The sequence below is a fragment of the Anser cygnoides genome, chromosome 1 (genome assembly GCF_040182565.1).
Source record: "Anser cygnoides isolate HZ-2024a breed goose chromosome 1, Taihu_goose_T2T_genome, whole genome shotgun sequence".
In the NCBI taxonomy this organism is placed as follows: Eukaryota; Metazoa; Chordata; class Aves; order Anseriformes; family Anatidae; genus Anser; species Anser cygnoides.
The window spans coordinates 50982822-51007759 of record NC_089873.1 but is presented as its reverse complement, the minus strand read 5'-3'; the positions used below and the strand labels follow the sequence as shown (position 1 = coordinate 51007759).

The 24938-nt window shown below is 35.4% G+C and overlaps 1 protein-coding gene across 4 annotated transcripts in view; it reads right to left on the bottom strand.

Moving 5' to 3' along the window:
* KITLG (KIT ligand) overlaps window positions 1–24938 on the bottom strand; it is a 58531-nt gene that overhangs the window by 15659 nt on the left and 17934 nt on the right. For all 4 annotated transcript variants that reach the window (XM_066995471.1, XM_066995473.1, XM_013182657.3 and 1 more), the window contains exons 2-5: window positions 16065–16178; window positions 7340–7402; window positions 2750–2929; window positions 664–826 (exon numbers count right to left, since the gene is read on the bottom strand). In XM_066995471.1, coding sequence (XP_066851572.1) covers window positions 664–826; window positions 2750–2929; window positions 7340–7402; window positions 16065–16178 — 520 coding nt within the window. The remainder of the gene's footprint in view (window positions 1–663; window positions 827–2749; window positions 2930–7339; window positions 7403–16064; window positions 16179–24938) is intronic.

The window sequence follows — 24938 nt, the reverse complement described above, 5'->3', positions numbered from 1 at the left end:
ATGTGTTCTTAGGCTGTAGCACTGATCTACTTCTAGTTACTACTGGTGTAATTGGGCAACTAGACACATTGCCCTAATTAAAACAGCTAATAACTGTTACTAGAGAAAGTAAAAGAAAAGAGAATACAACACCTCCATGTACTGGAAGGATGAGAATGAACTGCAAGAGCCTCACCCAAGTTAAATCTTTTAAATCAAGCAAACATGACCCTTTTCGGGAGTGGGATGTCTATGAAGACGACTTGATACTCCAGTTTACAACTTGTCCTAGCTTCCTATCCTTTAAGTAGTGCAATCTTGGGCTCCATTACTACATTATAAAAATTAAATAGAACATCAATAGAAAATAAGATGAAGAACAAGAACAATGTAAAAAGCCAATCCAGGATGTATTTGGGATGAAAAGAAACAGAGCAGAGTATTGTCAAGTTATTTGGATTATATTAAGGAATTATGTCATTAGAAATGATGGCATTAGCTTTACTGCCAGATATAACTCTACTTAGAACAGAAATACAAGCTTTGGTGCTGGTTGTAATTTTAACTTGCAGTAAAAAGAGACATGGAGATACAGACTCAGATCCTCAGCATCTCTGAAATTAAAGGAAAATCACCCATTTCTATCTACTTAATTTCTGTTCCCCAAAACAAGAGCCACCTTACCATTCTCTGGTGTTTCTACTGTTGAAGGCAGAATGCAGTCATTCTTATCCAATGTGTCTGCAAACTCTTTGTAGACCTCAATGGTACTATTAAAGACCTCAAAAAACTGCTCAGGAAAGAAGCGACGTTCTTCATAAAGGTGACCATTTTCTTTTATAAAATCCTAGGGTAAAATACAGAATTCATCTTGAAAGAGGGTCAGGTGAGACTCTCATTTTATACTCAACAGATGATTAAAGTATCCAAAGATGACATAAAATAGCTTAAATTTTTAACCTGCAGAAGACCAAATCTGCTGTATACAACCTTAACAAAACAAACAAGCCCTCTGATATGAGGATTTCAAATTAACCTTGCAAACAGAAATAAAATATTAATACATGGTTGTAGAAATGCCAAGGAATGAAAGGCAATCTCCCATCTCGTGCTGAAAATAAAGAGGTTTTTCTTTTTTCTTTTCTTTTCTCTCTCTCTTTTTTTTCTTTTTTTTTTTTTTTTAATTTGAGATCACTCATTAAACAAACAAATAAACAAAATCTTGATTTCACATTACTTTGTTATGTTCTGCATGATCCTTTTAATCTGAATTCAGGAACACAACACAATCATAGCTATTGTCATAAGAGTACAGGGAACAGAATACAATAGCTAGGATACACTGTGGCTTAGAAGCAGGCTAAGATCTCTGATAATGTACCTAAAAATAAGAACAGGACTATAAACAAGGAAGCCCAATCACTTTGAGGTCTAACAGACAAGTTTGTTATGCCAGACTAAACAAAAATATTGAGGTCCATGTTAAGATTATTTATGGTTGTTTTCTTTTTTTCTTTCTATCTGACCCTGGCTTTCACAACAGCTGTTTCTTATGCCAGGAGTTCAAATTTGATCTGGGGTTGCTACTCTTTACTCCTAATAGGAATGATAAGAACATGGGATAAATGGATAAAGGGAAATTTCCTAGTTCTTGGTTCCAAAATTGTTTCCTCTTTAATGCTGAATTTCTGTGAATTACAGGGCATTTACTTCTTTTTGCATTCTGCAAAATAAAATTCCCTTTCCCCAACCATATTCCATTTGAGGGTCCTGAATCATAATGACAAGAATACAGAAAAAAAAAAAAAAAAAGACATAAATTGAAGATTGGACAGAATTCGATTTGGAATGGAAAGATAGGGAACATCTAATTACAGAATAGGTTCTCAGAAATAAAATGGCAATATATGAAAAGGTTACAAGCTTATACCACATCAAATGACATTGGTATTTTTGTGCACTTAATTCATTCTGAATGTGAAAAAAAAAAAAAAAAAAAAAAGGAAGAAGCAATTGCAACAGCTAAGGACTTCCTGGACAAAAATAAATGTAATGTATAGGGAAGATGAAATCCTAGTCCTATAAAACATGATGAATTTGGGCCATTATTTTTCAGTGAGACAACACCTTTGACTACAGAACTTTTAATTACTGATAGACTGGTTAGAGCTGGGTGAGAGATTAGAAAATTAAGTTTTCCCTATCAATTTCATCCTAGAGAATCAGACATCTCTTATGTCTGATCCATCAGATATCCAGAGATTCACGGAATCCTCCCAGCTATTGCTGGCTTACAGAAACATATGGAAATGCAGCAATATCCTCTGGTCTTTGCTGCATCTTTGTATAAAAAGTTACATTAAATCATGGTGAAGCCTTCTGAGCCTCACAAACTATGATACGTACTTTAAGAGTATATTAATAGTTTCAACCACATGATTTTTACATCACTAGGAAAATATGTAATTTAAGCTGGATGTACAAGGAAAATTTCTGCTTGTTGGAAACAGACATGAATGAATTAATTATCTTAAGGATGGTAATTTCACTACTTATATAACTGTATAAAGGTCTTTGCATATACTGTAATTTCATGTAAGTCATTTTTCTTTGAAACAGGAGATGAAAACTATCCAATATTAGCACAATGTACTCAGTGCATCTCTAAACAAAGCAGGATTTCAGACATACAGCAATAGAAATGAAAACAAATTTTAAAAAATTAAATAAAATTATCCAACATAAAAGTAGAAAATTTGCATTAGATTACCTTATTTTTATCAAAAGCTAGACATGCCATAAGATCATTAATTATCCTTGTGAGATTATTGATGATTGAATAGTTGCTTAAAACATCAGACATATCGGAAATATCAGAAAATTTCTGGAGAAGACTATGTAGACTCCTTGAAAATTCAGGCACCATCAAATGCAACCAACAGTGATTAGGCTGTCAGGGGATAAAAAGAAGACAGAGAGGTAGATTAAATGTCAGACTTTTCCAAAAACTGGTTATGCAACTCAATGTGCAAAAGATTAAATTGTTCTTTCCAATTTAAATTCTCTTGAATGTCTAAATTAAAAATCTCCTTCTTTTGTGTCAGCCAACTTTTTCTTCAGCCCTTTTGGTAAAATTTCTATTCTCACTGATACTGACATATTTATGGTTGTCTGTTTGATGCCATCCTTTCATTAAATTCTTAATGAATGCTAAGCATCAGTCTGTTGAGAATTTGAGCCTTAGGACATGTTACTATGAACCCTCTTCCATGCTTTCATTAACCTTTTTTTTTTTAAATAGCTACTGCTTTGACAATTCTCTCCAGACTTTTTTTTTTTTAAAAAACCATACTCAATTTTCATTGTATCATTGTTACCCTACATGACTCAGTTAACTCCAAAGATTCTTGATTTAAATCTCTTCTGAAGAATAATTCCATAGATGTTTTGCTATGGAAATCCATGTGTGCCTTTATCGACCTCTGAACTAGTTAGCTCAGTTAACTCCTCTTAGTGTTTTCACTAAATGCCATTCCTAAGAATAGGTTCTATACCTAAAAGTCTTTCTTTTCCTGTGTTCTTGACAATAAAAGAGTTTAACACAATCTGTCATGGTATCTGCCACATCCGTGCCACTGGAATAGAGTTCAAACACTTTAACTGATTCCTGTGCAGCTAGATTGCAGATAAAGTTTATACAGCTGTCCACATGATTATAACCTGGTCATTCATTTTGCCACCTTATAGGGAGTCTTTAACTTCTTCTACTTGGATTTATGTAACAATAGTTAACTAAATAAAAAAAGCCACCCAGTTCCACTCTCCCCAGAAAAAAAAAAAAAAAAAAACCCAAAACAAGAACCAAAACCAAAACCAAAACAACAAAGAAAATAAAGAAACCACCCTAACCCAGCATGGTCAGTAGAAATGCAGGTTATGTGTTAGTCACATCGCAACATGTATATGGAAATCTCTTCCCAATAAATATTGCATTATTCACAGTAAATGTTATGGAAATTTATTCCATATATGGAGCTATTTTTTCAATTGGAGAAAATGTCAAATGATCATTCAGGCCTGCCAGCTATGAAGATTTTGGCTTAGCAACCCCTAAGGAAGATGTACCCTCAGTATTACTAAAACTGTTTTGAATGTTCTGTGATTTCACAGAATCACAGAATGTTAGGGATTGGAAGGGACCTTGAAAGATCATCTAGTCCAATCCCCCTGTCGGAGCAGGAACACCTAAGTCATGTCACACAGGAACGTGTCCAGGCATGTTTTGAATGTCTCCAGAGAAGGAGACTCCACAACCCTCCTGGGCAGCATCCAATGAGACCATTCATTCCTCCTCCTGCAGCACAAGGGAAAATTCTGTCACTGTACCTGCTTAATCTCATTTGGGTCAATTTCTGCAATAAATCTGCATGCATATTCTTTATTCTAAAAAATGTATTTACTACTATCAATATCATTACCTGGAGACAAATGACTTTCTAAGTAACAGAGCTGTTCTGCCATGATCTGTATGTGTCTTTGATGAGGAAGAAACATCCATACTTTCAAAGACCAACCAGATCACTAGGCTTCCATGCTTAGAGAACTGAAAGGAAACACACTGTTTAGCTCCACCTCAGGTTTCTTTTTTGTGTACAACTTTCTCACACACTACTAACAGGTTTTCTGTAGTTATATCAGCAGCTTAAAAGGAATGAAACAAAATGTGCAATGGATAGTGTTTGGCTTGATTCTCTGCTTCCCCTTTCTCCTTCAAGCACTACAACAGGAGGAGAGAGGCAGAATCAAAAATCAGAGATGGTTTGTTGAAATGTACTACATTCAAGCAGCATGCATTGTGCCATCTCCCATCAGGAGACAGAAAACAAGTTTTATTTTGCTTTGGTGTAGCTACTCTGAGCTGCAAACCTGGAAACTTTATCTGAGGTTTTGTGGATATAAACTCCACTGTGGCAGAGATGAGTAAAAGCTAATTGCTTCTAGTGTGCAAGAGGAGCATGGAGCGATTTCAGCAAGGATCCTGTTTTGCTGCTCCTGTGGTTTAGCAAGTGCATGGGAATATCTGGCTGAACTGTTTTGACCTACAAAGCTGTATTTCATGGGAGCTTTAAGTTTTCTTTTCAGTAATATCAAGACATGCATTCTCGTGCTTTCTCAATAGCTACCAAACACAGGGATGAAACTGTTAAAACTGACAAGCCTGACATTGTTTGTCAAAGAGAAACAGAGGTTTGACTCTGCTCTTTTTATGTGTGTGTAAATTTGGACTAGGAATTATATCTTGGAGTACTTACAAACCTGACTTCCTCTGTATTTGCAGGTACTCATCATTTATTTTTTTCCTTCTACATTAATCTAAAAGTTTGGAGTTTATCTCTCCTTTTGAATTTAGCCCCTGCTGCTGTCATCTTTGCCTTTTAACCTTCAGGTTAAACTACACACTTCGCTCTATTTGAGACTACTTTTAACACCACTCAAGTGCCTTGAGCTAGTGCATAATGCAACAACAATTCTGTTTAATGGATCAGGTCAGTCTGTTCCTGTTACATGCACTACACTGGCTTTCCATCTGCTTTGCATTCACTCTGCCTTCCTACCTTTAGTCATTTACATTCTAGATTTGCTACCTTGGGTACATTTCTTACTTTGTGCACACATTTAAGATTGAAATCTATTGAAAAAAAAAAAAAAAGCAAAACAAAAAACAAAACTGAAAAGTGCTGTTTCAGTTTTTTCAAAACTGAACAAAAGGTGTTTGCCTTATGCAAAGCCCTAGGTTTCTCAGCTTGCAGGGACCTTTTAGATCCCAGAGCAAAGCCTACGTATTCAGCCAGCCCTTGCTGTGGTATGTGCTGTGGTACACAACCTGAAATCCCCAGAGAGGAATTTGGCAGAGCAGGACGTGAATACCGCTGAATACTTCCTCCTGGGAAGGCATGCAGCCAAGAGCTGCACCTTCCCTCACCACTACTGAATGTGGTGTACAAGCAGAGTGAATATGGAAATCCCGGCTCTAAACTTCTCTTCTTCCTATTTAATTCTTGGCTACACATCATAAATGTAAACTGGATCTAGGTTTCTGGATGTGATGCAGCAAAATGACATGGCATTTAAACTATAGAAGAAGAAACTGCTTACTGGCAGCCAAAACTGAACCACAGAGGGAGGTAAGAGTTAAGCAGTGAGAACAACTGGGAGTCCACTGCTCAAGCTGGCTCCCTGGTCTTCTTCATCCACAACATAAACACTTCCCAAGAGAGCAGCAGAGAGAACACAGCCCAGCCCACACCGGGCAGCTGCAGTGCTTGTCCCTGAGTGGGGAGCAGAACCCAGGCTATGGCTGCTCTCCGCCAATGCTCATCACAGCAGGCATTGAAATGGTTGAATTGCAAAATGCACTGCAACCAGGGGATGGTGGCAGCCGGTCTTACTGGGTAGTGGCTGTTTTGAGCAATTAATTATTTTTTCATTAGTTTTAATTGTATTATATAGGACCTACTGTACATGACTTCCATAGAATTTGTTCTGCTGAATTTTCCTGCCAAAGGAGTAAAGTTTAAGGAATATGCATTCAGCAGAATTTCTATGTTCAACTTCTTTTTTTCTTCTCTCCATTTTTTTTCCACTGCATGCAACAACCAAGAGAGCATTTTCAACCCATCCTTTTAATGAATATTTCAAAAATTAGGGAAAAATTATTTAGTAGAACATGCAATAAGATAGTATGAAAAAGTTTTTAATACAAAAGGCTATAAAATTTTAAAGAAGGCAGAATGTGTTTACTTAAAAGCATCATTATGTATTAAATATGGAGTTATATAGAAAGAACAATACACAGCATGTTTGAATGAAATAACCTCCTCACTTTTTGTCTGTTTGTTTAGTTACTGGCACTGTTATTTGCTGAACTTGGGCTTCTCTGCATTGTCTAGTCCATTTGCTGTACTTTAACACAATTTCTACAAGCTTAAACTAGAATGATATTTTAGGATATATTCCAAAGTACAATTCATAAGAAACTACTTGTTTAAGAAAAAAAAAATAATTCAATTGGCATAATGAAATAATACTATAGTTAGGTGTATTTATTTTTTTTTCCAGAGAAAATGATAAAAAATGGAATATGAAGAAATATTTTTGCAGGATTCTTGTAATTAACAAGTTTTTAAGTGACTTCAGGAACCACTATATATTCCTGTCTTTTAAATGAATACTTGCAAAAGTGGAACAACCATCCTTCAACTGTAACTTATTAAGCCATAGGACTAGCTAAAAATATTATCACCACCACAGGTTCTAGTGGGCTGTTTTATTGGAATTATCATGAAGTGATTGTACTTACCAAGCTATCCATCTTCGGGACATATTTAAGGGTTATCATATAATCATTTGGCAGATTTCCAACCTACAATAAATAGATGATAAAAATGTTATTACCAACTACGGAAATTAAGACATTTTCCATCACATTCCATTGTTTTGTATTCAACAGAATCCATCAAATATTCAACACAGATTTGTGTAACCTACAAGCTGTAAAAACTTGCATACTGTTTCCTATAAAACTGCTACTAAATCTTATTTGCTCAGGAGAGAAGTATCTTCCCACACCTCCCTACCTTTCCCAGATCCAATCTGATCATGTTCAACACTGCCCAGAAGAACTAAAATCACTAATGCGGTGAGAAGTGATGGTCTGAGGTTATTCACTACTGCAGAAATTCCAGTGCATTTACATCTTTTAATGGTATGTCTTCAACTGTTGGGAAAATTTGTGTGGCAATTTGTATGTAACCTGAACTTCTCCAAACAGGTATGCCCAGTAGTCTTTAACTAAGCCCTTTTCCTTCAAGTAACTTTCAAGTCAAGCAGGCATTTGAACCTAACAAAATACCTGCCCACCTTATGCTCACAGAAAAACACTTAAGCACAAATTTAACTTTGAAGCTGTGCCTCCTACTAACAGTGAGCAATATAATCATATCACAGAAATGTCCTGGGGCAAAGGAAGGCTTCTGCACACATCAGCTGAGCACAACTCTACCACTGTGGGCAAGTATGGGGTGCTCTGAAGCAAGGACAAGGAGTGGAGGAAGAAGTCTTACTGAACTATAAAATGCAATCTCCTACAGATGGGTTCCAACACTACTCTGAGATATGCTTGATAAGCTATCATATGAGGAATGTGCTGACTGGGGATATGCTGCCACGATCCACAGTCTCTTGAAAAACCTTGTCCAAAAGGTCTACCAGTACCATGATACTTAGTGATACAGCAAATCTATTCTCATTTGTATTGGTTAAAGGTTCAATGGATACTTCTCATCCTTATTTGAAATCCATTTAGACAAAACATGTCAAGCATATACATAATTCCCTTTTTGAATTAGAATGTACACTTTGTTCAGCAAAGCATTTCTGCTTCTTTGGGTTAAAGATCAATCTGTCATGTCTGTTTCTGCTTCTGCTGCTATAGCAACCAGCAAAGTGATTTTTTTCTTTTTGTGCAGTTTTTAGGTAATATTTTGTTTGACACAACAGAATGTTTTATTGTTAATTAAAATTTAGTTTCAATTAAAAATTGAAACAACAATTTCAAAATGTTCAGGTTCAAGAAACGATCAAGGATAATACTTATGTCAGTCACTAGCAACTTCCAAGCATTTTTTATTTTCTTTTACACCATGGACTGAAACACAGTCCCTCAGTTCAATGACCTCTAGCTTTCTCCCACAGTAATAAAAAAACAGGTTTTATACAAATAACCATCATTAATTCGTTTCCATAGATCAATTTATTTATTTTTTTTAATTTTTATAACCACACATTCCCAAAGCAGCAGCTGCAGAAGTGCCACTAAAAATCTCTATTTCAAATTCTGTTTACCTGGAGTTTTGAGGAATTGATTCAAGATACTAAAAATAGTGAAAATTATTGCAATGCATTTGTTCTTTCTTTAGAGCATCTTGAAACTCTCTGATTTATTCTAAATTCTTATCCACACTTTTTTTCTTGCTCTAAAACCACCCTGACATTATAATACATTAATAGATAATGCAGTTTCTTTCCAGCTTCCTTTGCTTGCCTAGAGAGGTAGGATTAGCAGCACTTCAACCAGCAAAGATAATGAAGATGCTACTCTATGTGCAAAGTTTCCCCTACTCACTCTAGTGGGATTCAGTACTTAGCAATGTCAGCAAAACTACTGTTCTTTAAGAAAGGTCACTGGAAGATTAAATTTGTTCCAAATCAATGAACACTACAAGAATTGATATGCATTATGTATACAATCTACTTTACTGACATCAGAGCCTGTCAAGCACTTTTTCGTGCATAGCTAAAAAATGTAACTGCCCAAGAGCTCTTACAGCTCCTCAAACAAAGCTGGAGAACAGAGCTCAGTCTCAGATATTTTTTTTCTTGACAGACTGTGAATCAGAAAAGATATTTTTGAACTTATTATTAAAAATGAAGATCAGTGAGGGGGGAAGGTGTCAAACACAAAGTACATGCCCTACCTCAAGACATAACAACTTGTTAAAGTTTTATTGATTGAACTCCACATGCCAGATGCTCTGCTGATGGTAAAAGATGAGAGCTTAGTCAAAGTGAGGGAGTTAAATTTGAGTACCAGTTTGACTTCCCAATTCACTCACAGCAAACAGGGTAGAGCCCCTGATGTAAGAGTGAAGAACATGTATGAACTAAAGCTGTGCATTTCAGCTGTCTTGCTTTCCTGAAATGAATCTTGATATTTTGTTGAAGGCCAACCACCAATCCAAAACTAACCACTTGCTTTTTAACTGTGGAATTATCCTTATGCAGGAATGACAGTATGGGCCAAAAAAGGGTCAAACATGGCTGTACACATGTTTTGCACCTGTGCACAAAGCCAGAAAGTATTCTGCGTACCAGCTCTGAGCAAGGTGGCTGGCTGCTGCAGTTCCCAACAAGGAACAGCACAATGGACAAAAGGGCTGTGAGCTGTCTGAGCAAAGGAGGATGAAACATGACTGTCCTTGAAACTTCCTGAGCTCTGGAACAGCCTTTCAGTTCCCTTACACAAGGCCTAAAGTACAGTGACAAATCTGGGGGGGTAACAAAACACCTGCCTGCATAATCTTCCTTGTTTTATAAAAGAGTAACATTTTTTATGATAGTCTTGGAAAGTAACATGTACAACAAAAATAACCCTACACTGCAATTAAAGTGTCCACCAAATTTCTCTGATTTAGTGGTTGGTATAGTTGTAGAAATTTTATCAGGCTCTGAGAACAAAATATTCTTTCCAGACATGAAGAACAGGGAACTTAAGTCTTTAAATTCATATAAAAGCAATATTAAGTTCTATATTCCTAGGTGTAACAAAATCTCAAACTGGGGAATGTAAGATTCCTTTTGACATACAGAGGTTTGAGTATTTAATACAGCACTGTTAACATTGCATAACCCAAATATACTTTTTGAAATATGCTCATGAAAACATAGATGGGGAGATAAAAAAAGATGTAAAAGTGGTTTCAACCACAACAGCAGAACAGAGGAGAGGTAACCTATGTCTGCAGTCAAGCGCTTTGATATGAGGGTTACTGCTCTTGGAAATTTTATGGAAACAAGCTTAAATATCACTATTTTTTATATGGAGATCAACGATAAAGTAAGTCTACAGTAAATATTACCATTTGCTGTTGTAAATGATTCCTTCTTTATTCAGAGGCACATGATGGAAAAACTTACTTTCTTTTTCCATTTCTCTCATTTCTCTCATCATCATTCCCATTTTTTTTCCCATCTTGAATACATCTGCTTCTTCCCTCTTTGCATCCTCAGCTTTTCTTTTTCTGCAGGAGCTTCCACTTTCTGTCCATCATCTCTGCAATCTACTTTACCTCATCTACTAATGAAGCAGTTAATTAAATCTTTATCATTTGGCTTAAGACAACATGTTAACGATTTCCGTTCATACTTCTTACATCCATAGCGGCAGATTATCTGCACAGGATAAAAACACTGGATCCCTTTTTTTTTTTTCTTTTTTCTTTTTTTTTTTTTTTAACCCCTTCACTCAGTAGAGTTGGATTCATTTAAAAATAAATGTTGCAGAGTGTAAAGTACACATTTCCAGCAAAGATGCAATGTGAAAGCAAGGTGTTTGAAACAACATCTTGAACAGTCTGGTTAGTTAATGCTGAGTATTGTTTGGGCTGCCAAAATTCAGAAGAAAAAGAAAATATTTTAGAGAAGTAGATCACAGAAGAAGAGGTGAATACTTTAAATATTGTTAATGAATGAACCCGTAATACGTAGGTACGCTGTATATGCGCTCCATAGCTCAGTAAAAATTCTACTTATATTTAGGCTTGATATTCATATTTAACAAACATATACACTATACACTGAACAACTGCTTAATTCTTATGCAAAATCAAAGCCACAATTACAGTAATGTAGTACCATAGCTTTATGCTGACTTACTATGCTGAAAAGAACAATGGGGACAGGCTTTACCGACAGGTGTTGCAATTACAGTTTTATAATACAGAACATTTGTTCATCAAGTAATGTGTTTTCCTCCAGACACCTTCATTAAAAAAGAGGCAGCAGTTCAAATGATTAGTGATGCAGAATGAATACTCTCTAAATACCTTAATTCTCTATAGGTATGAAACTATGTTCTTTTAAAGTTCTTTCTATTTAAAAATAAAAAGATTGTTGAATTGTTCTTTTCTTCTTAAAATGATTTTATTTAGGACACCTTCTACATACTACAAAAATATATTATAAAGATTTCAATAAATGTAATCTTACAGAAAATACTACAAGCAATTTTTGTATTAATAGTCTGTTTTGGTCTTCAGTTTGTTAATATTCAGAAACCTTAATTTTATCAAATCTCTTCCTCCTTTCTGATTATAGCTTTTGCTAAGAGTCTAGTATGATGCTAGTGAAAATACAGTTTAACACCACTGAAAGCAAGTTACACCATACATCTGTCCTGAGTTTCTTATTCAACATAAAGTTGATTAAGCTAATGAACCACATTTTCAGTCACTGCACAGTGTGTCTTATTTATTCTCCACCAGCATTGGCTTAGTAGACATGCCTGATTTATATTCACAGAAAGTGTTGACTGGGGAATGTTCTTCTCATGTTCCTGGAATACGATAGTTTAACAGAACACAGCCACAAGAAACCAGGAAATATTTAGGAGATGCTACAACAAGTGTGCAAAGCCGGAATGTGTTACAACTTCACAGGCAGTGTAGATAGTGCCTTTGAAGACAAACCAAGAAGCTTGCCATTGATCATAAAACAAAAGATAAACAGCTTGAGGGAAATAAGTAGAAGATATATTGTCAGAACAGCATGATGAACAGACAGAGGGCAAAATTATAGAGGCTGAAGCCAGAAAAAGACTTTTCAGTAGACTGGATTTTAATTCACTAAAGAATCTGGAAGAAAGATGTTTTTGTATATACAGAAAGATACATAAACAATTTTTTCCTTTTATGACGGGAAAAAAAAAAAAAGGCATTAGAAGTGAACTTAATAAGCATTTGAGAAGTGGCAAGAGCCAAAATGGACACCTTTATTATAGACCTGAATAGCTGGGGAGATAGAGTGTTATTACTTTACAGTGAGAAGAAAAAGGCCCAGGAAAGGATAACATCTGGGGGAGATGAAGAGTTCATAACCCTCCCATGTGGAAGATTCAGTCCATACAGAATCTAAGCTGATGTCTGAATGTTTGTGAGGAAGACAGGCCAACATCCTAAGATAAATGATGGTACCTGAGTATTACTGCTGAACAGTAAGTTATCTCACACAGATACTGAACTAGACACATGACTTTGAACAAAAGAGTCCAGAGAATATGCCAGTGTGGCCAAGAATAAAGCCTGTAGAAATGACTGCCATATTGCTCTCAGCAAGCATGATAAAGATCTACTAAAAGCCTTTGTATAATAACATCACAATAACTATGGGCAGTAACAGTACATACAATAATATTAGCTTCTGTGAAATCCCCAGCTCCTTCTGGGAAGCCCTACACTTTGTTCTCAGTGTGAAAGGGGAAGAAAGTGATTAAAGGCACAATATTCTACTGGCATAAACTCTTTGGATCAGTGAAGAAATAGATCTATAAAGACCTATAAAGAACTCAGTCACCTATGGAGGCTATGTCTAACGCTGAAGACTTAAATCTTCAGAATATCATTTCTCAATTCAATCAGCATATTTTGTTTCAAAATGCAGATGTGGTAGAAAATATTTATAGTAATTTACAAGAGTCATAGGCCGTGCCTGAACTAAATTTTTAAGCAAACATGTTGGAGCCCATATGGTATATACTAAGGATATACTCCATATAACATTAAAAAAATCATAAATACAAAACAAATACTTCTTGAAAACCTGTTTCCAAATCTATTGCTATCCATCCATTCTGAAAACAATGTTTCTCTTTAATTAATCCAGATATGCTAATATAGTAAAATACAGTGCTATGCAGAAATGCTACAATTATCAGTGGTCTGCTCCAGGTATTAGAAGAACTACAGACGTTTACCCATACCAAATGTACATAGCCATGTTGAGAATGCCAGCACCTAGGCTAGAATTTTTTTTTTTTAAAGTGATTCAGGAACCATTCCACAGCGCGCACACAGTGGTTTATGTAGACACTTACTAAGACTAATAGAAGTGGGATGGGAAGAAAAGATCATTTAGGAGTTCAGGTAGACATTGTTGCTTTCAGTGATGAAAGCTTCATGATGCAGCCATGATTTTCTGCCAAAAATTTGATAACAAATGTATATCAAATATAGTTTTAACAGTATTAGGAATAACAGTGTGCTTTTCAGCTAGATAATATGGTTAGTCAGCATTCTCTGTGAGTTTCTGCTTCTCTTATAAAACTAGTCAGTCTAATTAAAACCAAGAGTTCTTGTGCTAAATTTAAGATCCTACAGTTATTTCCACATTATCTCTTCAGTTCAGGCTTTATAGAAATTATTTCTGCACAAAAAAAAAAAAAAAAAAAAATCCATGCAAATATTAATATACACAGACAAAACAGGGAAACAGAGTCTCATCAAAACATTTTCAAACACAAGTTTAAAACAAAGAGAACTCAGGTGTCTGGCGTTCAGCCTTGGCATTCTCTGCATCTGTCTGTTATTTCTGACACCCAAAATATCTTTGAAGCTTTTAGCTAACTTCACCAAAATTTTGCATTCTATAAAGAGATATGAAAGGCATATAGGTAAGTCAGGAGAACAACAGTACTGCATCTTCACTGAGGAGTGGCAGAGGTCAGCCCAGCTGCATTCTGCTCAGTCTTGGCAGCATCAGAAGGGCAGTGCAAGCCAGACAGTAGGCGGGGTTTTTCTTCCAGGACAAGCAGTGCACATGCACCAAAACATTCGCCATGTGAACTTCTTCCTTTCAGCCAGCAGCCCAAGTAAAAGGGGATATGAGCCTGGTAGGAGCTCAGAACATTGCCCAGGTAGGCCTCATGCCCAGTGGCCATGGGAGGGAACTAGCAATAAAGTTGTATATGGAGAGAGGCAAGAAGGTATGAAGGAGGGTGGGGGTATGGAAACAGCACTGCAGGGGTATTTGCAAGAGCTGCAGTTGCTGGACTAGACAGGAGGAAGATGCAGGAATATGATATGGAAAAATCACAGTCAAAACAAAAAAAAAACTTGATTTTTGTAGTATTAGGTGTATGTCATAATATATCATAAAAGGAAAGTGTGATTGCTCAAGCTGCAGACAAATTTTTGTTATCTGTATTTATACATACTTGAAGTTTAAATTGTACTAAAGGGAAAGTCAAATCATGTGTTCTATGGATATATAATTGACAAAAAGTTATTGCTAACCTTGTCCCAGACAATTTCATCAGCCCTCACAGGATTTTTGTTGTTCTGTCATGCTTTCAACAGTTTTAAATCAAAGCTTAATACTCTTTCAGGAGATGAAATATTATCTTGAAAAAACATGCCAATACTTCAGACTTATGCCTAAAGGGACTAATGTGAAGCAGTAAGCATTTGAGAAGGACTATAGAGGACTCCCAGAGATTTGCACTATGTGCCAATGCATATAACAACGCCCAAAGAAAACAAGTTAAGAACATTGCACTGGCAGCAAATGCAAGGGACTCCAAATTAAGTGTCTGATAGCACGAACTCCAGTCTTGAAACTGTTTCTCCACAACACAGCCATAATTTTCAGCTGAAGACAATATGTAAGTGCAGGTATGCTTTTTAAATGTTCAGTACATAATATTTCTTAAAAACACTGGTGCTAGATCCTGTGGTACTGTAAGTCAACATAATCAATGACTTCAGTGGAGTTAAACACCAACTGACTTCACACATGAAGATGCAGTTTTTCAGGTGAATGCAGTGTTCAGCTAAGTAACAGTTAAAATGTACTTAAGTTGATTTACAGAGGCAGCTGTCAATCCTTCAGATTTAAACTTCTTGGTATGACAATGCAAGTGGAAACAGAAATATAGAATATTCTTTGTAGCCTACTCACACCTAAGATTATAAGAGTTGTTCAGTCATTATTGCTTTGATTGCCACAAAGATATTTAATATCACATTATTTTTTATATATGGCACAAGTTTCCCATAAAACTAAGGTAGAGACTTGTGTTTCATTTTCATTTTGTTTGTCATCAGTCTACTCCCTACATGTCAACAACACAAAGGCAGCAGTCTTTCATCTACATGGGAAACAGTCTGTTCCCAAAGAATGTGTGAGGAATCAAAACTTTTGACAGTTTTTATGGGAGTTTGGAGACAAAAAAACACATACATATATATATTCTAAATTGGTCAAAGAAATCACCTGTTATACACACTGAAACTATTTTCCATTCTCTGCAATAAAGGTTTTGGTTTTGATCAAGTGACAGATGTTAATGGATTTTTTTTTTAAGTATTTCTCTAGTTCTAATCTAGATTTGTTAACTTTCCTTAAAAATGTAAGGCCATTATCCAGTGATTATTGTTTAACATAAAGAATAATTTAAAATAAAAGCTACTTACCAATTTTGCAATGTCATTTACATCATCTGTCACTGGATTCCCGCAGGAACTTTGGGCTTTGACAAGAGGATTAAGTAGGAGTAGTTGAAGACAAAAGCAAGTGATAATCCAAGTCTATATTTAATAAAAAAATAAAAAATGAAAAATAAAAAAGTGAGCAATCTCCAAACATGAAGTAATAAGAGACTGTAGTAATGCTTTTCATATATGAAGTCAAGATGCAACAATACTTTTCATCTTTCATGAGCATGTACTCATACTGCTGCAGTATGGCAGGGGTCCACAGAAATGCACTTAATTGATCTTTTCTGGAAGAAAGCTTCTTTAGAGTAATAATGGAAAATTTCTTATTGAGCCATCAGATTGCTTGCACAGAATCCTGCTGGACTTAATTGCCTAGGTAAGATTCTGCAAAGTTAACAGATACCAAAGAAGAGAAAAAATCACTATATTCTTCATCATCAACATAAAACTAACTAAATGCTTGTCTATCATCTGATAAAGTATTCAATAAACCTGTGTCTCTAATGTGATAATGGATGACAAGGAACAAAATGGTAACAGACCACAGCAAGATAAAAGGCAAAAGTTTTTATCACAGCCATTACATTTACAAACTTAAACTGTAAGCAAAACCATAACTGGACTCTGCCCAAATACTGAGGTCTCAAACAGCAATACCATACTTTTTTTTCTAAGTGACATACCCTGGCCTATCAGGAGCAGTAGCTTGGCTTTGAAACTACCTTTCTCACTAAATCCTACTGGAAGAACAATGTAATGTACTTAAACAGGCTTGTGAGATTTGGACAGAACAGATAACTAGAACTAGCTGTGATGCGCCTGGGTGTCTCCTTGTCTACCTTGCCTGAACTTCCATCACCTTCTGCTGTTCCTTTGCTTTGCTGGTTTTCCACGGAGACCTGTGCCAAGTTTAAGCTGTAGATCTTTATTTCCAGAATGTTAAATCATCCAAGTTATGGATAATCAAAAGTTGCCTCTGGTTATAAAGCTTCTTGTGCCAGCTGACTGAAGCTGTCAGCAAGAGTCAATGATGTGTACATATACTGCAAGTATGAAATTTGCCTGTGCAGGCTCCCAAGCCTCCAAAAGGGCAGGACTGGGACCAGCATTTGCTTCTGCACGAATTGTGACATATCTCAGGCCCATCTGTTCTCTGCATCAGGTAGAAGGCTCACACCTTCAGCCTGGACTTCTTCACCCCTCAGTTTAAAACCAAAGCAAATCAAACAGCAGGGATGAAGTTCTCTACAAAAGCAGAGAGATAAAATTACAGATTTAAAGTACTGAATATCATTCGAGTAACCTAGAAGGGCTAAAGAAGCATGAAAATTAAGATTGCTTGGGAGGTACATTATTAACATGAGGAAGCAGTGCCAGGCACTTTACCCAGAATTGTTAATCAACAAGTAAATCTCTCTCTTCTCTATCTTAAATCTTATATATATCTTATATCTCAAGTAAAACTTGTCAATTGCTTTCTTAGACTATGGCTTTCTGACTTATTTAGGCAAAACTTCAGTGTGGGCTGCAGCTGAAAAGGATAGTCTGGCCTCTTGCCTTCTCTTCTCCCACGCTGTCACTAGTGAGATGGCTGAGTAAGCTGTAACAAGCAGTCAACTTCCATTCTTGTTACTCTGCACTCTCCTTCAAGCAGGCCAGCTTTCTGATACAGCTAATTACGAAACCATGGAAGAGTGAGTACCCATACACAGAGACAGCAGAAATGCCTGGTTATATTTGTACAAATAATCACTGGGAGAAAATAGTAGAAGTAGTGTGAAGTGAGGTACCTAATACTCTTAAAAAAAAAAATACACCATACGAAGCTTTGAAATTGTGCAAACAGAAACAATCCAAGCTCTTGGGAGATGAAGCTCTCAGGCTCAGAGTGATGTTAGAGACACAAAAGACAACAACTCTGTGTCTATTTCTGGCTTTCTGATGAAAGGGTAGTGAGACTTGGAATGTGGGGGCCTAATTCTGCTGATTTTCCTCCTCTTGAGTAATTTGGCCAACCTCATTGTGTTTGTTTCTCTGCTCTCTATTTTGCATATGGAAGTGACCAGGATGCTGTCAGTCTCTGAAAGGACCTTTGAGAGCTCCTTGCAAAATTTGTGTATATGAGCTCAAAGCTTAGGAAGAGAACTAGCTTTAAGTGGTCAGAGAAACATCTTCCCCTCTTCACATAAGTTGCAGAATTGAAGAGGAAACCAAAGGGGACCTCAGTTAAGAGACTATTTTCCCACTGCAATTTTTTTGTACAAAATTGTAGAAAAGACAATAGATTTGGATAATAAAATGGACTAGCTATACTGTTTTCAAGTAATATACATATACATAATATATATGTAATAAATATGTATATTATATATATATATGTATTGTTTTATCTTCAGAGTTAAACAGTCACTAACAATTACACTTCCCGAGGATAAGGGACGTTTTACTGATTTGTTCTTTGGAGATGGAGTCCATGCCAGAAGTCACTGATATCTTTATTTGGTTCTTCAGAATTGAGAAAGATAGAAGTAAGTAAAGGAAGACGGAATTTGTTCTCTGACTTGTGTCAGCATCATAGCACAGAATTTGACCTAACAATCTAAAAATCAGAAAAGTAACAAAATTCATTCATTCAAAATAGTGTGTTGTTTGTTTGTTTGTTTTCCAGATCAACTCAGTAATATGAAAACAAACAGCAGCACATTCTAAATAAAACTAGAGCTCTGATGCATCTTGTCAATTTTCATACTTTGTGATGCAAAAGGACAATCCATAAATGAAGTTTAAAAATCTCTACTTATTTCGTAATTATGCAAATCAATAAGAACGCAATGTTTTTTGGCCCAGGGAAGTAATGGGATTTAAAAACACAGTCATTTTTATAACTGCTATTAAAAACAAATGTGTTGTAAATTTTGAGATGATTTGAGGCTTTTCTTGCTTATTTGTCCTATGTCATCCAACAGGAACTGAAGGTCTGAAAAATACTGCTAGTTTCAACATGTCTATCATCCAAAATCTTTTAATTATTTGCACTTACGAAATATTTATATTACACATGCCTATAGCCACATTGTTCGTAAGGACTGAAGAGATCAAAAAGCTACGCTATTTCTGTGTTATTTACGAATGACCAAACCTGCTGTTTGAGCAAAACTTGAATAGACTGAATTAAATCAAAGGCAGAACAAAAGGGAAGCTTAAACAACAGCTTTATAAATAGAGATTCCAGTTTTACACTTTACTAAGCATAAATGAGTTACCCACACAACAGTCATAACAGATTTCCATTTATAATTACTTCTCAGCTAAAATGGTATTTTCAAAGCTGGCCACAGGATTTAATCACACATCATCACATTACCTATCATAAGCACCCCTATACCACAGGGCCTTGTTCTATATTAGTTTCAAAAAAGTCAGTGTTATTCAATAGTTTTCATGTTCTGAAATCTCTTAAATGCTGAATTTAAGAGATTTCCAAAAGTTGCTTTTGGAAAGGGGAAAATAAAAACGTAATGATTAGACTAGCAAGGATAATTCAAATTAAAAATTTGTATTATACACGTCTGATCATTCTGCAAAAGATTTTTATCATTGCCACAATCTATAATTTCAATTAACAGCTTTTTAGAAGCCTAGCTAGCAATCCAGTGTGTTGAAGGCTGTCCTTTCAGTTGTAAATCAACAACTTTTTCATTCAGGCCGTTCGCTTATGATCTGGAGTGTTGACAAAGGCTGATGAATGAATGTCTTTGCAACTTTTTCACAGTTTGATATCAAAGATATTCAATTACCCTGGTTAATGTGCAGCTAGATTCTTAAGTGAAAAAGCAGAAAGGGGAAAAACATATTGCTAAATAAGTAAAACATTGGCAAGTCTGGATATTTCCAAATATGTAGTTCATACTGAAAACAATTTTAATTATAACTAGGAAGAAATCATCAAAAACAAATGGAAATAATAAAATGAAAAAATAATTAAGCACAGGAAGAGATAACAACTGCACAGATGAACAGGTTCTACATTTTACAATTTCTTGCATTCAGAGCAAGTTAGCCACAGAACTTTTCACTCCAGTTTCTTGAGTAAACCAATTAACCACAAATAAGACACAGCTGAAGCAGGGTTAGCTGACAATGTAGAACAGAATTCACCCTGAGCCAACCTTTCCAAATGTTTTTGTTTGTTTGTTTGTTTGTTTTATTTCTTTTAGTGCTGGGGTAGGAACATCTCTTAATATTGGCTCCTCAGGCAGCTTTGTTCATGCTGCTTTGCTGAGGCACAGCTTGTGAACCTCTGCTATAGACAGCATCGGTTTGTCAGTCATGGATAGCTAACTTAATGTTTGTACCTAAAAAATGGATAGCTAACTTAATGTTCATATCTTAAAAAGCCTTTTGTAATAAGATACAAACAGAAAATGAAAATAGGAAGAAAAGATCTTTCTTGCCTTCTTTTTTTTTCACAAAAAAAAGTATCCAGAAGCATAAAAGTACAATAAATATTTGATATGCCTACTAATGTAGGTAGTTATTTAGCTGTGTTAGAGACAAAGACATGGAAAAACTGTTTTTAACCAACTAATTTTGGCAAATAAGTTTTGAACTGGAAAATTTCCTACATACTCTCAGGTACCTAGGAGATAACTTCAGTGTAGTTAGAGGAGCCATTGCATGAATGCTGAATAATGCATAGCACTAAGTCCAGTATGCAACCTTTACTGTCCTTCAGAAGGCTGGTACTAGTCTCACAGAGTATAATAGCCTATAGATTAAGGTGGTCACTAACGAGTGGCAGATCTAGGATAAATTTCCACCAACCACAGTAATTTCAGCTCACAGGAACTGGGATCTGTTTGTATGGTGTCTACCTCCTAATTACCAAAGAAGGTACTTTTCCACCTGTGACATCTTCCTCATTAGAAGGAGAAAAATGGGGATACACAAGTATTTCTAACTGCTTCCCCCTCTCTTCCCCCCTCCCCCCCTTTTTTTTCAGAAAAATTGTGCATTTTACACTGGAAAATTGTTATGTAGAGGAGGGGGAAAAAAAAAACAAAAACACACACACACATTCACTGCACAGGCATCAGAACGTTTATGTGTATCCTCGTCTTGCACATGCTACTCCATCTGGGCACCCTGACTTCTGGGAAGCTCCCCAGTCAACATGAGAGTTTTCTTGAACAACCTTTTGGCAGTCCATTGAACAAAACGGAGCCTATCTCCAGCTAAGTGAGTCACCCTGCTGGGATGAGACAACTAGGAATCTCTGGATCACGCCCTAAATGCTTTGTTATGATTACAAAAAGCAGATGCATACTTTTCTAGTGACTGATATTATTCTTCATTTTTTCAACATTGATGTAGTAGGGAGAATGATGATAAAAGTAAACAAAATTCATTAGAGAGCATCAATGCGACTTATTTGGATTCTGATTTAAACAGAGGCTACAGAAAGACCAGTTACTCTTGCTGAGTAAGCTGTGAAGTTCTTTAGACATTGGATATTGGAACATATATCCAGTTAGTTAAAAAATGCAGAAAACTTTTCTACCTAATTCTGCATATACTATCCAAAATACATGACACGAATGTACTATAGGGGGTAAAGAGGAAGGAAATTAATGAGTTATTGTTACAAACATAAGTAGGAAAAGGTACTCTTGCCCCTTACATTCAGATGAATTGAGCAGGCAACCTGCTTTCATAGCTGTTTCATTTATGTGTAACATCCTATATTTGACTTTCCATAAAGTTCCCAACCATAAAAACTCTTCCCCCTAACCTTTACAGATTCACTTATTTTCCAGTGGGTGACTTCAGGAATGCCTAATGACAACTGATAAAACCAGTATTTTTCAGCTAATTGTCCATTAGATGGCAGAATGCCAAAGTGGCACTTGCTGGACTCCACCAGTTGCATGTGAAAAGGAAAAGCCAGTTGCTGTATCCAGATGCTTATAAACCTTGTTTCCTTCCAAGCTACACTGTCAATGAATCAGAAATCACTCTATTTGAGTCAAGGGATAAAAATATTCTAAACCTGCTGAACGCTAATATAGAACTACCTTTTCTTCACTATGTTCCTGAGTCAGAAGGAGAAACCATTCCCTAGTTCTGCAAAGATATGAACATCTTCTTCCTGAGATAGACAACTTTAGGATACAAGGTCTTATTGTGCTGAGAAAATGATGAATCTCACTATTCTTTCCCACAATCCAGATCTTGGGAAACCTAGGAAGCTCCTCAGACAATGTGTCAACTTTGTTTCATGCAAACTGAGGCCTATTGCTATCATCATTTATCCTTTCTAGCTCTTCTTGACAGATGCAAAAGCAGCAGGCTGCTCCAGCCAATATGCTATTTTTGCACTTAGTAAGGCACTATCCTGCTGTGCTTGGTTTTGTGTTTCAACCAGAACCGAGATGGACATTATAAGCAAGAGGAAGTGTAGACTGATAGAGAGTTTGCCTTGCAAATCAATGCGATACAGATATTTTGTAATTGCATTTGGTAGACTACAAAATAGTGTTTTTAATGTATAAATTATTAATTTTCTACCCCTCCAAGGATACCTATGTAAAATATTTGGCTACCCTAAAAATGTTGACTTTGGCTCTTCAAAAATGTTATCTGTTCCATAACAAATTTTGTCCACTATTTAATCTCACTTGACAATCAGGGATTCAGGCAGTTTCCTTGCAACCTAAATCTGTCCTGGATGACAGCCAGTTTGTTTGGTTCCCAAACACTGGGAAGTGAAGTTACCAAGAGACAGGTAATAATATATGGATGTTGCCTCTGAAGCTTATGCTAACAGAGTATAAATATTTAAATAAAATATATAAATATAATATAATATAATATATGATATATTATATATATTATATATATAATAATATAATAATATATAATATATAAATTATAATATAAAAATAATATATAATATTATATATTATATATAATATTATATAATTAATATATATATATATTATATATATAATAATATAATATAATATATATATAAATATATATATAAATATATATAAATATTTACTGATTTTCATCCATCAGATGGCATTCTAATTCTGCCAAAAACCAAGAGTTCTATGTACAGAAACATTTAAATACGAAGAAAGGCTAAAAAAATAATAATAACAAAAGATGTATTTTGGAAGAAATCTTCCTGTTAAGTTAAAATCAGAGATTATGAGGACTTCATAGGTCCTGTATATAGCATAGCCTTTTTAGGCCATAAGTACCAGCAAGAGATTTTTTTTTTTCTTCCTTGTAAAGTTCCATTACAGTCATCACTGATCAGTACTGAAATTTTACATTATTCTTTCCCAGTGAAGTGCAATAGAAAACAACATTTATTTCTTATTTTAAGGGAGACACAGAGATCCAAAATACCTGCAAAATTCAAATAGTAATAGCAGAAGACCAGACTTCAGTTGACTCAATAAAACCTCCCACAAACTCCAAAGAGGAAGTAGTCTTTTTTTTTTTTTTTTTTTTTTTTCCCCTGGGAACTTACAAAAGAATTTTCTAGCATAAATCCAAAGACATTATTAAGTAATTGAAAGCGGAAGGCAAAGTAAAATAAAAGATTATCTTGGCAGGGAGGAGAAGATTCTCACATTGTATGGTGGTGGATGATCTGACTTCCTCAGGGAATGAAAACACATTCTCTTAAATAAAATGCTTAATTAAAGATTGTTTTTAAAGATCTATTTAAGATGTTTTGTTTGGTTGCCAAGTTTCTGAAAAAAAAAAAATCACTTTCTTGAATATTCGTTGGAGTTATAATGAAAATGTATACATGACTACCCCTTTTAACCTTAAAATTTCAAGCTCCAATAAAGGAAATGGAAGAATAGTTGTTACAGAAGTTCTGTATAGGATCTTTAATTCTTACCATCTGCTACAAAGTGCAATGAATTTGGATTAGAAGAACTTCTACACTGACAAAATTAGAAAACAAAAAAGCAAACAAACAAACAAAAAAAACCAGTGAAATTATGCAAGCATTGATGATTTTGATACTTGGCATAAAATGAAACTCATGCACATGATGAAAATGTCTCTGTCTTCCCTAGTAGCTCATTATTAGTATTAGCTAAAACAGATTAAGTGTGTTTCATGGCTACAGACTTTGCTAGAAAGTTAGCTGCACTAGAAATCTGAAGAGTTTCAGTTCACATTTGAACTTGTGAAAAGAGAAAAACAGGAACAAAAAATATTCTTGCACAAAATTAGAAGGGTACTAGGTGTTTTTTTTTTTTTTTTTTTTTTCTGACATTTTATACACTCTTGTGGAAGTACAGGATAATTTTAAAATAAAAATGACAGATTTGCCAACTTGGCCTAAACCAAAGGCATGTCTCAGAAATACACTATTTTGTTTCTGAACTCTGAATAACTTTGATGACTTCTCTGACAGGCCCTGTATCTTTCTAGGGATATAAATCTGGAACTAACTTCTCTGACCCTCTCAATAAGAAATCTTAGTCAGAGACCTCATTATAAAAGGATAATTGCTCAACTTAGACTAAAACTAGTTGTCAATGCAGTTGAGATTGTGTGTTTCACCCAGCTACCTTAATTGTATTACTTTTAAAGAACACTGTTTGGATATCTCAGATCTGCCCATACCAAAATAAGCTTTCACAGCTCTGAACAATAAAAGAACAATATTTTGTCACATCGATATTGTACTACATATTGTGAGACTATTAGCTTCCTGACATTTTACAGCTGATGTCTACACTGGTGGCCTACAAGAGCACTTGGAATAAGGTGAGGAACAGTGGCTGCAAATGATACGGTCTACATCATGCTAAA